Genomic DNA, 16,364 nt, shown 5'->3' with positions numbered 1-16,364 from the left:
AGGCTCTCTACTCCTCTGCTGCAGGAGCTAAGGCAGCAGCAGGTGGTTTGCACAGGCACATTCCAGGAGATTTGTTCATTACAACTATGAATGGACACGACTCAATAGTAGAAAGGGGAAGGAACTGCTCTTGGGTCAAGTGTCCCAACAGACTGCCAGCCCATTGATGGGCTTTTTGTAGAATCACAGACTAGCAGGGGTTGGAAGGGACCACCTCTGAAGATACCTAGTCCAACCTCCCTGCTAGAGCAGGATCACCCAGAGTAAACTACACAGAAACCCATCCAGGTGGGTCTGGGATGCCTCCAGAGAAGATTTCATAACCTTTCTGGGCAGCCTAGTCCAGTACTCAGCCACCCTCACAGTGAAGAATTTATCCCTTATGCTTAGGTGGAACCTTCTGTGTTCCAGGTCAGTTTTTAAGAATGTCTGCAAAGCAGAACTGCAGCTCTGCACCTGAAGGCTTTTGTGCCCAACCTGCACTAAGTATCTCTGAAGTCATGGAATTAGGTGGGGTGTTGAGAATGGAGCACTCCCTGTTGGAGAAGTAATGGGCTCAGAAGACACTAGGATCTAGGAAAGTATTCTCCTGATGTATATATGTTCAAGGTCTAGATCTCAAATCAGGTGCTGTGCTCTTTGGGACAGAGTGGTCCCTCCATGGGTACAGTTTCTACAGCCCTTAGCATCTTTTATCCTAGCAGCTGCTTTCCCACAAAACCAGCAGCAGAAGATTTAATGACCCTTTTCACTGAACAAAGCTGCAGGCCGTTAAAATGGGCCTGTATGATCCTATTTTTCTGGCACTCCAAAGAGTTGTATAGGGCTTTTTCACTCTTCTTCATTCTTTCCTGCTCTGGCTTTGCCCCTCAAGATGCTCCTTTCTCCTCCTCTGCCCACTCACCATGTGTAAGTGGCTGTCAGCAGTGAGATTCACACCTTTCTTCTCCAGTGCTGCTCCTATAGTGCTCTCAGTGTTTATATTTGTTTTATTTCAGCCAGTTCACAAAAGTCAGTTCCACTTCCCCTCCCTCTGGCTACTGGTAGGCAATTTCTACACCCACCATAATCTGCATTGTCAGCTGCATCTCCAAACCCCACCAACCAGTGTGTGGTGGTGAGAGAAAGTTCAGTTCTCCCTCCCCCACAAAGAAACCACGGCTAACTCAGTCAGAGAAGCAAAGATGAATTACGAGCTATATTTACAAGCAGGATGAAATGCAGTGAATATATATACAATATACAATATTTACAATATATGCAGAAATACACAGCAAAGAAAGTAATACAGAACAAAACTCCCTCCTCCAGCCAGAGGAGGGTTCCCCCCTGTACCCCCTCTCTCCCCCCACCTCCTTTTTTTCCCAAAAGGGTTAGAGAGAGAGAAAAGGTAATTACTAAGGAGGAAATTCTGTTAGCTCAAAGCGCATGCAAGAATTAGTTTTCTTATCCAAGGTTAACAGGTTCCACAGCTGTTGCTGAGAAGCAGACAGGCTGAAAAGCCAGAACAGACTGGAACTAGCTGAGATTCAAACTGAACTAGAACTTAAAGTTGCATTTCACCTATCTACCAATGAAATTTGTTTAGAATATCTGAATGTTTTTCAAAACATTCAGCCAGAGTGTTCCAGCAACTGTCCCTTTCTTAAAGGCACAGCCTGAAATGGTCACACAGTGCTTAGACCATCAAAACAGGTGGAAAGAACTGGTTGTCCAAGGTCTCAAGATGCCAGTCTTGAGTCTTGATGCCAGTCCGTTGGTGCGGGCAGAAATATTGCAGCATGGAGAGGCAGAGACAGGTCTAGTGGTGTGAAGTGCAGGGTGCAGGAGTGAGCTGAGGGTGGGCACTGGCATGGTTAGGGTAGGAAGGACATTTGCATCTTGGTAACAATAACCCTTTAATGAAAACCCTGCAGTGAGCTGTGTGCTGACATGATGGCAGTTAGTAAAGGACTTTCTCCCACTTGCTGTGTTAATCACAGAATGGGAGGGGTTGGAAGGAACCTCTGGAGATCATCTAGCCCAACCACCCTCGCCAAGGCAGGTTCACCTAGAGCAGGTCACACAGGAACACAACCACACAGGTTTGGAATGTCTCCACAACCTCTCTGGGCAGCCTGTTCCAGTGTTCTGTCACCCTTAAATGAAAGAAGCTCCTCCTCACGTTTAGATGGAACGTCTTATGTTCAAGCTTGTTCCCGTCACCCCTCGTCCTGTCATTGGGCACCACTGAAAAAAAGCCTGTTCCCATCTTCCTGATGCCCACCTTTAAAGTATTGACCAGCATTATTAACTTTTACTCCAGTTCATAAATTTTTACAGATACTTCCCTAATCTAAGTGAACATCTTTCCCGATACAGCTAAGGAGCAGTTGAACAAATGCTGCACTGTGCCGCAGCACTGATGGATAGGTGGGATCAGTGCCGACTTTGATTTGTGTGCCTGCAGAGGGAAAATGGAGAGCATGGAAAATGGCATTTACATGACAGCATTTGTCTTGCTGCTGTTGTTTAGTGATATTTTGATGACTTCCTTTGCAATTCCAGCAAAACCTGATGGAAACTAAAGGACATGGGTCTAGTCATATCAAAATCACTCAAGAGTTTCCTGGTATTACAAAGGTGGCCTTTTCTGGAACTTGAAAGTGTATGTTGCTTTTTTTGGTTGTTCTTTCCTACCAGAGGGACATGATATTATTAGAGTTATTATTGGAGTTGCTGTGCTAAATAAGCTGAACAAAACCCCTGAAAATGAGGGTTGCTAACAGTTGTAGCTGTGAGTTTCTGAAAAATAGCAGATGTGTCCCATGATGGTGACATGATTCACTGTCATGATTCTATGATGCTGTGGTGCCTCAAACTGTAATAGGGTTTGGGGGTTTTATGTTACTAAAGCACCCACTTATCATTTGCCAGTTGGTGATTCTGGAAAAAAGAAAAAGGAACAGTGCTGAAAAAGAAAGGGGAGAAGTACACTTCTTATCCTCTCAGGAGCCATGTAGGTAGGGTAGGAATTAAATTTGCTCCTCTTTCTTGACTTTATGACAGATATGTCAGGAAATAAGGTGTAATCCTCCACAGCATGAGAAGCAGAGAAGCCGTGGGGAGAAAGTCAGTTCCTGAAATAACCAGGGTGCTATCATGTTCCTCCTCCTTACAACATGGACTGTGGCCAGGGCCCTGTCTTGTAATCCCATGGAGGGCAGTGACTGTCTGAAGGACTGGGGCCCAACACCTTTGCTCTAAAGAATCATAGAATCAATATGGTTGGAAAAGACCTCAGAGATCATCAAGTCCAAACTATCACCCAACACCTCATGACTAACTAAACCATGGCTTCAAGTGCCACTTCCAATCATTTTTTGAACACCTCCAGGGACAGTGACTCCACCACCTCCCTGGGCAGCACATTCCAATGGCAAATAACTCTTTCTGTGAAGAACTTTCTCCTCATCTTGAGCCTAAACTTCCCCTGGTGCATCTTTGAGACTGTGTCCTCTTGTCCTGGTGCTGGTTGCCTGGGAAAAGAGACCAACCCCCACCTGGCTACAACCTCCTTTCAGGTAGTTGTAGAGAGCAATAAGGTCTCCCCTGAGCCTCCATTTCTCCAGGCTAAACAACCCCAGTTCCCTCAGCCCTCCTCACAGGGCTTGTGCTCAAGGCCTCTCACCAGCCGCATTGCTTTTCTCTGGACATGTTGAAGAGTCTCAATATCCTTCTCAAATTGAGGGACCCAGAACTGGACACAGTACTCAAGGTGTGGCCTAACCAGTGATGGCTACAGGGGCACAATGATTTCATTGCTGGAATGATCTAACAACATCCTTAAACGTATCACAAGTTGCCTCCCCCGCCCTCCAAAGGCGACACAGCCTCTTTTTTCCCTTAATTCCTTCAAGAGCTCCTTGCCCATCCAGGCCGGTCGCCTTCCCTGCCAGCTCATCTTTTGGCACATGGGCACAGCCTGTTCCTGTGTCTTAAAGAGCTCCTGTTTGAAGTAGGTCCAACCATCCTGGACCCCTTTGTTCTCAAGGGCTGCTGCCCAGGGTACTCTCTGAATTAGTTGCTTAAATAAGCTGAAGTCTGCCCTGCGGAAGTCCAAAGTAAGGGTTCTGTAATTGCTCCTCCCTATTTCCCTGCATATTGAAAACTCCACTATCTCATGGTGGCTGCACCCTAGACAGCCTCCTACCATCACATCTTCCACCAGCCCTTCTCTGTTTGAGAACAGCAGGTCAAGCAGGGCCTGACCCCTGCTAGGCTCACTTAACAGCTGCATCAGGAAGCTGTCCTCCATACACTCTAAGAACCTTCTGGACTGCCTCCTCTCTGCTGAGTGAAGTTCCCAGCAGATGTCTGGCAGGTTAAAGTTGCCCACAAGGATGAGATCTGATGATCTTGAGACAGCCTCCAGTTGGTTATAGAATCTTTCATCAACCTCTTCATCCTGGTTGGGTGGTCTATAACAGACTCCAACCAGGATGTCAGTTTTGTTAGCCCTCCCTCTGATTTTAACCCACAGGCACTCAATCCATTCATCCTCAACCTCAAGTTCTGTGGCATCAAGAGATCCCCTAACATACAGGGCTACCCCTCCTCTTCTTCTGCCTTGCCTGTCTCGCCTAAAGAGCTTGTAACCCCCCAATGCAGTACTCCAATTGTGTGAATCATCCCACCATATTTCTGTAATGGCAACTACACCGTGGTTTTCTTGCTGAACCAAGACTTCCACTTCCTCTTGTTTGTTACCCATACTGTGTGTGTTGGTGTACATGCACTTCAGCTGGGCTGCTGATTTCTCATCTAACTCTAATTTATGTCCCACTCTCTCCTCTCCAGAGAGACTGGTTTCATCACCCACCCCCTTCAAACCTAGTTTAAAGGCCTTCCAATGAGCCCTGCCAACTCTTGTGCTACAGCCCTCTTGCCCTTTCTAGATAGATGCACCCCATCTAGGTCCAGCAGGTCAGGTGCAGTAAAAGTTGCCCCTCGATCACAGAACCCAAAATTCTGCTGCTGGCACTATCCCTTGAGCCATTTGTTGATGACATGGGTTCTCCTGTTCCTTTCAGTGTACACCTCTGCCACTAATGGAACTGAGCAGAACACCACTTGAGCTCCTGCCCCATTGATCAATTGTCTGAGGGCCTTAAATTCCTTTTTTATTGTCCTTGTGCCCTTCTTATCAATCTTATCACTTCCAGCTTGGATTACCAGCAATGGGTAGTAGTCAGAGGGCTGGATTAGCTTTGGTAGTCTCCTGGTGATGTCCCTTACCCAGGCCCCAGGTAGGCAGCAAACTTCCCTGTGGCATGGGTCAGGACAACATATAGGACCCTCTGTTCTCTTCAGGAGAGAGTCACCAACTACAATTACCCTCCTTTTTTCCTTTATGGCATTAGTCCTGATGGTTGGTGGGGACTGATTTGCTTTAGGCATCCCCTCTTCTGTCTTCTCATCCACATTGCCCTCAACCTGTAGGGCCTCATACTTATTGTGCAAGGGCAACAGGAGAGGCACAGAGGTCCAGGATGGATTCCCCATGCTTCTCCTAACAGGGACCTGTATCCATTCTCCTGTTTCTGGGGATGCTTTCCTCAACAGGGGAGGTCTGCAAAGCCTGCTCCCACATATCTAACTCTCTTTTGCATTCCCTTATAGTCCTCAGTCTTGATGCCTCATCTTTTAGCTCAGTCACCAGATTGAGAAGTTAATTCACTTGGTCACACCTCACACAGGTGTCATGTCCTTCACCCTTCAGTCCAAGTGCCAGGCTCCAGCACTCTCTGCAGCTAGCAGCCTGGACACCTTCGTGCTTGTGCACCAGCTCTATCTGGGTACCTATGTTTTTTCTAGTAGCCTTTGACCTAGTTGTTACCATGGCTGGATCTCTTCAGGCAGGTGAAATTAATTTGAGGGCTTCTTATTGTTTGTTGTTAATAAATATATGTTCCACCTGACTACTGTATTTTGCCCAAGCTACCACAGAGGCTTCTGCACTCTGTTGGCTGGCCCAGCACACACCGCTCGCTGCAATCCAGCCAGGAGGCTCTCTTGCCAAACGGCGTTGCGTGGCCTTGCTCTGCTGCATTTAAATGTCCCGCGGCTGACCTCACCCTCTTGAGCAGGCATGCGAGAAGATGACCCTGCCGGTCCTCCCGTCTGCCGAGGTCCTCCCACCCTGAAAAGCCCCCCAAAGAAACCAAAATAGAGCACCTCTCAGCTGGAGCACGCAAGTCCCGGTGCCGGTCCTGAGCAGCTCTCTTGCCAAGAAGCTCTCTTGCAAGAAGAACAATAGGAGATCAGATTAGTTTATTGTTATCTATAGGGAGCACGCCTAATTTGCAGACACTCTTATCTCTCTTACTGTATTAAATCTGGAGTGAACACTAATTAATGTAATGGCTCTGATGGGTTAGAGAGGGAAAGCATGCCTTTTTCTCCTCACCCTCTCTTTCCCCAATCATCCTAGATTGTCTGATGGGGTTAAAAACTACAGAATATATCAAGTCATTGATTCATAGGATCTTTTTGGTTGGAAAAGACTGTTGAGTCCAACTATTCTCTAACTCTACCAAGGCTGGTGTGTCCCTCAGCACCACATCTCTGCCTCTTGGAAACACCTCCAGTGATGGGGATTCAACCACCTCCCTCTTCCAGGCAAGAGCCCTTTCAGTCAAGAAGTTTCTTCTGATGTCCAACCTAAACCTCCCCTGGTGCAACTTGAGGCCATTTCCTCTGGGTCCTATCACTTGTTGCATGAGACGAGACCAACCGCTGTCTCCAACCTCCTTTCAGGGAGTTGCAGAGAGCCAGAAGGTTTCCCCTCCATTTTCTCCAGGCTAAACAACGCCAGTTCCCTCAGATGAAAGCCAGCTCCTGGAGCTAGGCAGAGGTTGCATCCCTGAAAGCCAGCCTCTGTCCGGAGCGTCCCAAACGCGGAGCAGCCGCCGTGGGGCGGCGGGGGGGGGGGGGAAGACTTTCGCTAAGTGACCCGGCGGATCCGTCCGTGATTAACAGGAAGCGCCCTGAACATCATCTATAATCCCGTAATGTGAAAGGGGAGGGGACAGCCGTGGACCCTAGCCAGCTCCCCGCAGCCACGCGATACAGACCCCGCCCCAGCCCGACGGCGCGCCAACCCCGGCAGCATCCCCCACCTTGCCCTAGCTACAGACACCCCTCCCCCCTCCCCCCAGAGACGGTGGCGGGGCTGGGGGCTGCCCGTGGCCCCCGCCTCTGGGATTCAGGAGGCGCGCAGCCCGGGGCCGACCGGGTCAGCGGGGACTTGCCGCTGCCCGGCTGAATCAGCCCTTCCCCTCCCACTACATGCGCAAGGAGGAGGCGGCCCGGGGAAGCCGGCTGGCCGCATATAAAGCGCTGCCGTCGAGCCGGGCACCGCCGCTCTCTCCGGGGATCGCGCTGCCACCCGTCCGTCTTCTCTCCTTCTCTCCCGCCCGTCCGCTGTCGCGACATGGCCGCCGGCCGCCGGCTGCCGCTGTCCGCACTGCTGCTGCCGCTGGCCTGCGCCGCCCTGGCCCCGCGTACCCTCACAGGTAGGAGCCGAGGCTCGGTGGGACCGCGCGGGCAGCTTCGCGGGGCCGGGGCCGCCTCCACCTCTGCCGCCGAGGTGGCCTCAGACCCGGTCGCCGGTGTCTTCCCGCAGAGAAGCAGCTGGCCTGCCTGCTGCCCCCCGACGACGGGCCCTGCCGGGCCATGGTGCCGCGCTGGTACTACGACAGGTACACGCAGAGCTGCCAGGAGTTCACCTATGGAGGCTGCCACGGCAACGCCAACAACTTCCTTACCCTCGACGACTGCGAGAAGAGATGCTGGACCATCAAGAGTGAGTCCGGGGAGGGGCCCCTGCTGTCTTCCTCGGCCTGGGGAGGGGGCTGACCCGAGGGGGCCCCAGTTCCTCGGGGTACTGCGGGAGTCGCAGGGGGCTGAAGAGGGCTGTGGGAGCATAGTGTGTGTGTGTGTCTTCAAACTCACCCTCTCTGCCACTCCTGCTTGTGGCAACTTCTCGCTGATGTTGGTTTTATGCAGAGAAACCAGAGCAAGTTGTCTTAGAGTTGATGTGGAATTTAACTCTTACTATTGTAAATGTCACTTAATATTATAGCCAGTTGTTTATTAATGCATCAGATTCCTCCTAGAAAACGTAGCAAATGTTATCAAACTTAGCAGTCTTAACCCATTTTAAATGCAGGCAGTGGGACAAGCTGGGACTTGCCTGCAGCCGGAGTGTTTTGTCTACACTCTCCTGTTGCTCAGGACAGGGAGCCTGAAGAGTTGCTTGTACAGAAGATGAAATGACTTGTTTTGCAGAAGTGCCCAAAATCTGCCGGATGGAGGCTGATGGAGGACCTTGCAGGAGTCATCTAAGAAGATATGCCTTTAACTTGAGATCGATGAGATGTGAGGAGTTCATCTATGGTGGCTGCTATGGAAATGCCAACAACTTCAGAGATTTGCAGTCTTGTGTGGACCACTGTCTGCCAGAGAAAAGTAATGGTTGTTCCAAGTTTTTAATAAAATAGATGGTTTGAACATGATATGAAGATGATATTTTATTTGCTGTTTTCCTCTGGATGCATGGACAGTGGTAGCTTGCGAGACTTTCTGTGGAGCAGATGTTTGTACTGTCTGCGTCATGTTGCCACTTGGTCTCAGCTGTTAGTTGAAAGAGAGACAATGCTGTTGAATCTTAGTTTAATTTTATGACCTTAAATATGCCCAGGGCTACAGCCAAATGGTCTTGACTTCTAGAGAGCCGTACCTGCATCATCTGGAGGGCAATAAGGTTGGATACGTGTGCTGGGGCAGGTTTGTGAGGTGGTGTGGCAGTCACGTTCAGGGCAGTGATACTGGAGCATAAAGCAGAAATGGCCTTTCTAAATTTGGGGCCTGAGATGGTGTTAGTTGGCTTGGGGTTTGTGGCACTCACCAACTCAACTGCTGATACAAGTTTTCTGCCTGCCACAACTCTCCAGTGTCTCTGGTTGGAGAGATGGTAATTAAGAGCAGGTGACTATAGCTAAGTGCTGTCATAAATGCCAGGTTAATATCCAGTGCAAGACTTGAAGAAGAGAGATGGATCAGAACCTATAAAAGCTGTCACAGCCTGAGGAGACAGTTATTTTTTGCCAGTGGCAGATTTCTTTAGGTCTGTGCTGAACTGTTTTCACTTTATTTGTTGCACATCCATTAAATTGATAGAAGGTCTCCATAAAGAAGAGTAAAGTTTTGGTGAAGCAAAATGAAATATGATTCTTCTGAGGAAAGTGGTGGAGTTTGTACTTTTTGCTGCAGGTGAGCAGGTTTTGCTGGCAAAATCATGGTAGGAATAAACAAAGTGTGCCTTTTTCCTCTACAGAAGTAATTCCACTGGAATTGTTGTTCTATGTCTATATATGTATATAGAATAAGACTTCTGGTCAGGCTATGTAGGTCTCTTAGCTGTCCTGTGTATAGCACCATGAATGAAGAAAGCCAATGTATTTCACCTATGGGGTAGAAATTTTAGTTTCTGGGACTGCCTGTGGCTTTCTCAGTTTCATAACTCTCAGTAATAAGCTGATGTCCTTGGTAACAGTCACATCAATCCAATGGGAACAAGAGCTGTTTAGCCACAACATTTATTGCAGAGTAAATTGTAAGAAGCCAGACCAGAGGTTACATTGATGTAATTCTTTTTTCTCTCTCTCTCCTTTTTTTTCCCCCCAGCTGGTCCCTTGCTATGCTACAGCCCAAAGGATGAAGGTCTGTGCTCTTCTTCTGTGTCTCGCTATTACTATGACAGCAAGACCAAGTCATGCAAGGAGTTCAAATACACTGGCTGTGGTGGAAACGCCAACAACTTTGTCACTGAAGCTGACTGCTACAACGTCTGCAGGAAAGGTGGGGAGTTCTGGCCAGTCACAAGCAGATAGCCCAATCCAAATACCTGTAAGAGCTGCTCACAGCCTTCTCTTGCTCATCTGGCTTTGCCACAGGTTGTTGATGCCTTTTGTATTTTAGGTTTGGTGTTTTCAAAGGCAGGAAAGGGGCTTTCTACAGGGGCTTGTAGAGATAGAAGGAATGGATTGAAGCTTGAAGAGGGGAGATTGAGGCTGGAGATTAGGAAGAAATTCTTTACAGTGAGGGTGGGGAGACACTGGAACAGGTTGTCCAAGAAGGCTGTGGATGGCCCCTCCCTGGAGGTCTTCAAGGCCAGGTTGGATGGGGCCTTGAGCAACCTGCTCTAGTAGAAGGTGAGGTTGGAACTACATGAGTTTTGGGGTTCCTTCCAACCCAAACCATTCTATGAATCTATGAAAACTGGTAATTGGAACTAAATTCTTCTTCAAGAACAGTGCAATGTGAGAAGGTTGCACCACTTTTGAGTGAAGTATAGAGAAGGGCACACAGACTGATTAACTTGCTAGAGCCCACAAGTCTTTGAAGTGTTCAGTACCAGCAAGAACACTCATTAGGGTCTCATTTTCTTCTAGATATTTTTCAGTAGGAGTAAAGTGAGTTTTGAAATCAGTTTAATTTTTTCCCTGCATATTTTCAGTATTTCCTGCTGTTCCCGTTTCCCATGCCCATTGCTAAAGATTTCTGCCCTCATCACTTGTGCTGACTCAACTGTCTCTCTGACCATTGGAGGAAGGCTTGGGAATGCTAATTGATTTTTTTATGTAATGGTTTTATTCAAATCAGCTACTAGCTGTGCTTGGAAGTCAAAACAGTTGAGCTTTTTCCTGCAGTCATATGTTCATTACAACTGTTGAAAGTTTTAATACTCCAGCTTAATTAATTTGATATGTAAATCAAGGAGAGAAAAGCATAATTATATGTTGAAGCCCAGGGCACTCAGGAAGCAGACACAACACAGCATTTTAAACATTAATACCAACAGGGGGGAAAAAAAATCTCCAGGCTGTATCTAGCATGGCTTTGGGAAAAAGGAGAAGAGCCAACAAACAGCATGTTCTAAACATTGGATATACACAAGGTCCCAGTACTTCAGTATTTAAGAGTAGTTGGAAAGCTGAAGTCAGGGGATGATTCTTGAGTTCTGAGCTAGAAATCAGGAGCTGGGGCGAGGCTTGCACTCCTGAGCACAGTCCTCAGAAGGAAAAATACTGTCTGCCAGTTAGTCACGATAGGAATATTTCTGTGGATGACAAGGCCGAGTGTGCCTCTTCCCTTCTAGTATTATAAGAGAGTCTGTAATAGCATGCTAAGTCTATCTGACACGCTTGTGATGATGTAATTTGCATTGATTACTAGCTGGGCAATGGTAGGGCCAGGTTCCAGCCTAAGTGTGCAGAGAGAGGAGGAAAGAAACTGCCTCTTCAGCATCTCTCTCCTGCCCACACCCAGCCAGCTCCAGCTGGAGCTGCTCCTTCCTCTTTTGTGGAAGAAAGAAGGGTACACAGTCTGTCTCCTGAGGTGAGCAGGAGGTAGCCAGATGGAAAGGGTTTTAAGCTTTTTCACCAACTTCTGCATTTCACAATTCAGTAAGGCTTGGCACAGCCAAAGCCCATAGTTAAGGGCATAATTAGTGCTAATTAATGTTGTGCTATACATATTCATTTCTATAGCTTGGGAGTGTACAGAAACATTCAGCAAATCTTTCAGGCAGCTTAAACCACTCCTTCTCCCATAATTCCCTCCCCAGCATTTTTCCTGTTACCTTTTGGAGTCTGAATTCAGTTGACCTTCCCTTTGTAAACACACAACTGCTGTTTACATTGATTGATGGCTTTTGGAGTGAAAAGGTTTCTGACTGATTTCATTACATAAAGTTTGTATTGGAAAAGAAAATAAGTACATTGGAGTTGACAATGAAAGGGTTGAGAACTGGGCTTTCTGGGCTGGTACATAAATAGCTGATTTTCAGTCAGATTTGCACAGTGCTTTCTGAACTGCAGTGACACATTTCAGGCAGTCTTCCTGAGCATTTCTGGACATAACCCTGATGGTCTTTGTCCACTCTTCACCCAGCTTTGTGCAGAAAGCTTGGGGAAGTGTGGCTGGAAGTCTGTCTGGCTGAAAGAGACCCCTGGGTTCTAATCAACAAACAACTGAATATGAGCAAGCAGTGTGCCCAGGCAGCCAAGAAAGCCAATGGCATCCTGGCTTGTATTACAAATGCTGTGTCCAGCTGGAGCAGGGAGGTGACTGTCCCCCTGTACTCGGCTCTGCTGAGGCCACACCTTGAGTATTGTGTCTAGTTTTGGGTGCCTCAGTGCAAGAGGTATGTTTTGGTGCTGGAGCCAGTGCAGAGGAGGGCAATGAAGCTGGTGAAGGGCCTGGAAAATAAGTCTTACGAGAAGTGACTGAAGGAGCTGGGGCTGCTTGCTTTGAAAAGGAGGCTGAGGGGAGACCTCATTGCTGTCTACAAGTACCTGAAAGGACACTGTAGGGAGGCTGGTGCTGGTCTCTTCTCCCAGGTAATTAGTGATATATCAAGAGGCTTCGAGCTGTGACTGGGTAGGTTTAGACTGGACATTAGGAAAAAAAAAATTCATGGAAAGAGTAGTCAGGACTTGGAATGAACTGCACAGGGAGGTGGTTGAGTCACCAACCCTGGATGTGTTTAAAGGTCATTTGGATATGGTGCTTAGGGATATGGTTTAGGGGTGAACATTGTAGAGTAGGAAGTTGGTGATCCTGAGGGTCTTTTCCAACTGACTGTTTCTGTGATTCTGTGATCATTTCATCTTTACAAGCACTAGTTATATTTTGCACTTCACTGCTGTTCAGAGAAATGCTGTAGTCGCTCTTTTTTGGTTTTCTTTTTGTTTTGGTCTGTTTTTTCAGATAGAGCAGTGTGTTTACTTCCATTCTGCTGTCACTGCAGGACAGCTAGAAAAGACTTTGATGCTTGCTCAGGAAAAGAGCAGCAAAATAGGACTCTAGTGCCAGGGGTGGACACATTGGAGACCTCACAGTGTGTGAGAATAGGGTGTCCAGAACACGTTTTACAGTTTCTGATCTGTTTGTTGTTATTGGATCAAATGCTTAAACAGCATAACATGGGAAAAAAAGACCCAACCTAAACAAAGAGTAGTAATACTTTTGTCACCCTGTTTCACGAACTGCTTCCTTTGTTTTCTTAGCAGGGACTCAGAAACCAAGAATCAGCAAGCCAACCAGTGCATTCCGCAGAAAAACAATGATCAAACTGGTGAAAAAGCCTCAGATGTACAACCCAAAGTCTTAAAGCTGCTGTGCACTTGGATGTTTGAAACACCACCTTCTGATTCCACTTGCCTCTTTTGTGAGATAGTTTCCACACAGGTTTACACACCAGTGCAGGTCTGTCTTTCGGAACTGCTTTGTATCTCCAACTAACTTTGTATAGCGAACTGCATTTAATAGAAGAAGAATGAGCCCAAGTTTGGTTCTTCTGCTCTGTTGCCTTTGCAGTAGCACTTTGGCAAAGCAAAGTGTTGAGATTTCCGTGTTTTTATGGGGGAATGTTAGTACTGCCCTGGGAGAGTATTTCAGCTGTTCCTTAGTATAACTAAGAAGATTACAAAGCTAAATCTCCACCATGGATTTTTTTGTTGTCATCCTCTGCTTTGGATGGGGTGTTTGGAGATTCATTGCCCTGCTGGTTTACACCCTTTGCACTGTTGATTAAGCAGGCTGTCCTTTATAGTAATGCTCACAACCAAGGCTTTCAAGAGCTTTCATAACAATAAAAGAAACACAAATTTCAGTCTGGCTCTTCCCACAAGGGAAGGTGTGAAAAGGGATACTTTGCTAAACACACTGACAAAGGCAATGAATAAGCTAGGGGAGGATTCGAGTGGAAAACGTAGGCATGACTTTTTTATGCTGTTTGAAATTCCTGCTGAATTATACTCCAGGTTCTCCTATGGCATAAACCAGCATCTCTTTGATTTTAATGGAGCTATGCTGGTTACATCTGCTGAGGATCTTGACAGCTGTGTTTGTGGTGGCTGTTACAGAGGAAGAGCAGAAGCTTCTGCGGATCTCATGCAATCCCTCTTTGGAAGCACTGTTGTATTTCTTGTGACAGATTGTGCCTATGATGATAATATTAAACCTTTTATGTTTTGTATTTGAGCTATGTCTGAATTTCAATTAATTTCACCTACACTATTTTGCTAAATCTGAATTCCTAAGTAATGCTAATAAAATATTTTTGGGGAAACAAAAACCCCCAAAAAACCCCAAACAAACAAAAAAGGCAAGCTGGTTCTGTCATTATCTTGAATTAGCAGGTACACCAATATGTGTAATGGAACCTATTATTTACTGATTATGACTGAGTAGAGCTTATTTGGCTCTTCAATAGTTTCCTTAGTGCTGAGGTCTTTTATTTGAAGAAAGGCAGTAAATTGCATTGATGTCATTCATCCCCAGCAGTTCTTATGGCTCAGCTGGCTCTCCCTAAAGAGCTGCTCTCAAAGGGGTGCTTAGTTAAGCTGATTGTCTGCTGCTGGGTCTCCTATTTGATGTTGCTCTATCATCTGAAGAGCTTTTGTGGGGGTAGCAGGCTGTTTCCTCAAAATGACTTTGGCTTTCAGTTAGAAAATTCCAGGTGTGTGCTTTAGCCCAATTTCAGAGGGAAACCTGATGGGGAAACTAGAGAAGATTTGTTTTTCTTACTGATTTTTCTTTCACTGCTGGATTTTCAATGAAAGCAGTCAGCTGTGCTTGCTGCTGTTCTTCTACCACTCCATTTCTGGTTCTCGATGTCAAAACCCCCTTTTTATTTCAATAAATCTGTTGCTGAGTGCAGATGAGTGAGCATGCTGCAGGACAGAAAATTGCAGGCAACTAGTGTCACAGTTTTGAGTTTGTCCCACACCAAACCTCTCCTCTGGTAACCAGCCTTCTCTAACCTCCCTTCCCTCAGGCTGTGAATTGTGGCCATGCTGCTTAGAGCAGCAGCCCAGAGTGTCCCACCAGAGTGAAGTAGAGGGGGAGAATCATCTTCAACCTGCTGGTCAGCTCCTAAGCTGCTCTAATATCTTTCCAGACTTCTGTGGCTTTGACTAATCTAAATAATTCTCTATCATCCCGCAGCATGTTCTCTGACTCATGACTTACTTCCTTTTCAGTTTGCTGATGAAACAACACTGGCCCAAGGCTGGCTCCATTGTTAGCATTTTGCCCTGTTGAAAATAAACACAGCCCATACCATCCTGCAAATTAACTTTTATTACAGTAGCCAGTGTCCAGCAGCTGGTTTCATGTGTCACAGGACAAATCTCCACTGCAGAGGAGGGAAGCTGTCACTGTAATCAGTTGAGTTCTTGTCTTGCATTGGCAAAATGCCACTGAAACTCCTGACTGGTGATTTGCATGGGACAGTCATACCTGCTGCTGAAATCAGTAGCTTTGATTGAGCTCCATTGCAAATAACATCACTGCTCTTTAACTTTCCATTGCAACCCATCGTTCAGGATCCATTCTTAGTGACATCTTGTGAAAAACTGCATCAAAATCTCTTCAAAAATGGAAGTCTGCTCTGATTCTTCATCCTCAGCCTGTGGCAACACTCAAGGATTTGCTTGGTGAAGTATTGCCAGAGTAGAAGAGTGACTTCATATTTCAGCAAAATTTTAAGTATCAAAAAGACAAGTTAAAAAAAAAAGGATTAAAAAAAAAAAAAGATAAAAGAGGAAAAAAAGGGAAAGGGGGAAAAGGAAAAAGGAAGAAAAAAGTAAAAGGAGAAAACAAAAAGGTAAAGCAAAAAAAGGGGGGGAAAGGGAATGTAGAAACATGTAGTTTCTCCTCAGCCATTAAGTAACTAATCAGATGATAGGCATTGTTGTACAGGACCACTACTCACTGAGCAATGAGGCTCACTTCCATGGGAGCAGTTTCCCTGCACTAATTATCACTAGCAATAGTTTTCTCTTTCTAGAAAGGTAATGAAGCAGATTTTGCTTTCAATAACACTAGTGTAAGTGCACAACAATTCTGGCACATCCACAGTGTGGTTCATCCAGCTTTACATAACCATGCCTGGACTGCATTTATCTAGGAGAACAGATTTTTTTTTGTCCCTGCCTGGATCCAGAACAGCTGCACTCAGCAGCAGAGCTGACTTCTAGCTCAGTGACAGAACCTTTCATCTGTGAAAGAATCGTTTGGGTTGGAAAAGCCCTTTAAGGTCATTGAGCCCAACCTTTTTTGTAACTGCCGAGGATGGGGCTAAACCATAGCCCTCAGCATGTCTCTGCCCCCTGCAAACACCTCCAGGGGTGGGGGTTCAACCTCCCTGGGGAGCCCATTCCAGTTTTTGAGAACCCTTTCAGAGGTTTCTTTTAATGTCCTACCTAAACCTCTCTGGTACAACTCGAGGCCATTTCCTCTTGTTCTATCAC

At 46.6% G+C, this 16,364-nt stretch overlaps 1 protein-coding gene across 3 annotated transcripts; it reads left to right on the top strand.

Annotated features, from left to right (window-relative positions):
- Window positions 1–7,289: 7,289 nt before the first annotated feature.
- TFPI2 (tissue factor pathway inhibitor 2) lies at window positions 7,290–14,091 on the top strand. 3 transcript variants are annotated; one of them, XM_068157024.1, is made up of 5 exons: window positions 7,290–7,556; window positions 7,667–7,846; window positions 8,332–8,511; window positions 9,730–9,951; window positions 13,116–13,204. In XM_068157024.1, the coding sequence occupies exons 1-4, from the start codon at window positions 7,475–7,477 to the stop codon at window positions 9,933–9,935; spliced, it is 648 nt and encodes a 215-aa protein (XP_068013125.1). In that variant the 5' UTR covers window positions 7,290–7,474; the 3' UTR covers window positions 9,936–9,951; window positions 13,116–13,204. The 3 variants fall into 3 exon arrangements, with proteins under 3 accessions (XP_068013125.1, XP_068013124.1, XP_068013126.1); XM_068157023.1 differs by having other exon boundaries at window positions 7,310–7,556; window positions 9,730–9,903; window positions 13,119–14,091; XM_068157025.1 differs by having other exon boundaries at window positions 7,341–7,556; window positions 9,730–9,903; window positions 13,116–14,091.
- The last annotated feature ends 2,273 nt before the right edge of the window (window positions 14,092–16,364 follow it).

The sequence above is a fragment of the Melanerpes formicivorus genome, unplaced genomic scaffold, assembly GCF_026170545.1.
Source record: "Melanerpes formicivorus ecotype bairdi unplaced genomic scaffold, bMelFor1.0.p_v2 SCAF_35, whole genome shotgun sequence".
NCBI classification, from domain to species: domain Eukaryota; kingdom Metazoa; phylum Chordata; class Aves; order Piciformes; family Picidae; genus Melanerpes; species Melanerpes formicivorus.
The sequence above is the reverse complement of the archived record's forward strand: the minus strand, read 5'-3'. Positions and strand labels throughout refer to the sequence as shown.

Excerpts from the sequence above, each read along its gene's own strand:
- TFPI2 (XM_068157025.1), top strand. The coding sequence starts at position 7,475 with ATGGCCGCCGGCCGCCGGCTGCCGCTGTCCGCACTGCTGCTGCCGCTG. Across the intron at positions 7,847-8,331 it reads GAGATGCTGGACCATCAAGA|AAGTGCCCAAAATCTGCCGG; the intron begins GTGAGTCCGGGG and ends CTTGTTTTGCAG. Across the intron at positions 9,904-13,115 it reads CTACAACGTCTGCAGGAAAG|CAGGGACTCAGAAACCAAGA; the intron begins GTGGGGAGTTCT and ends TTGTTTTCTTAG.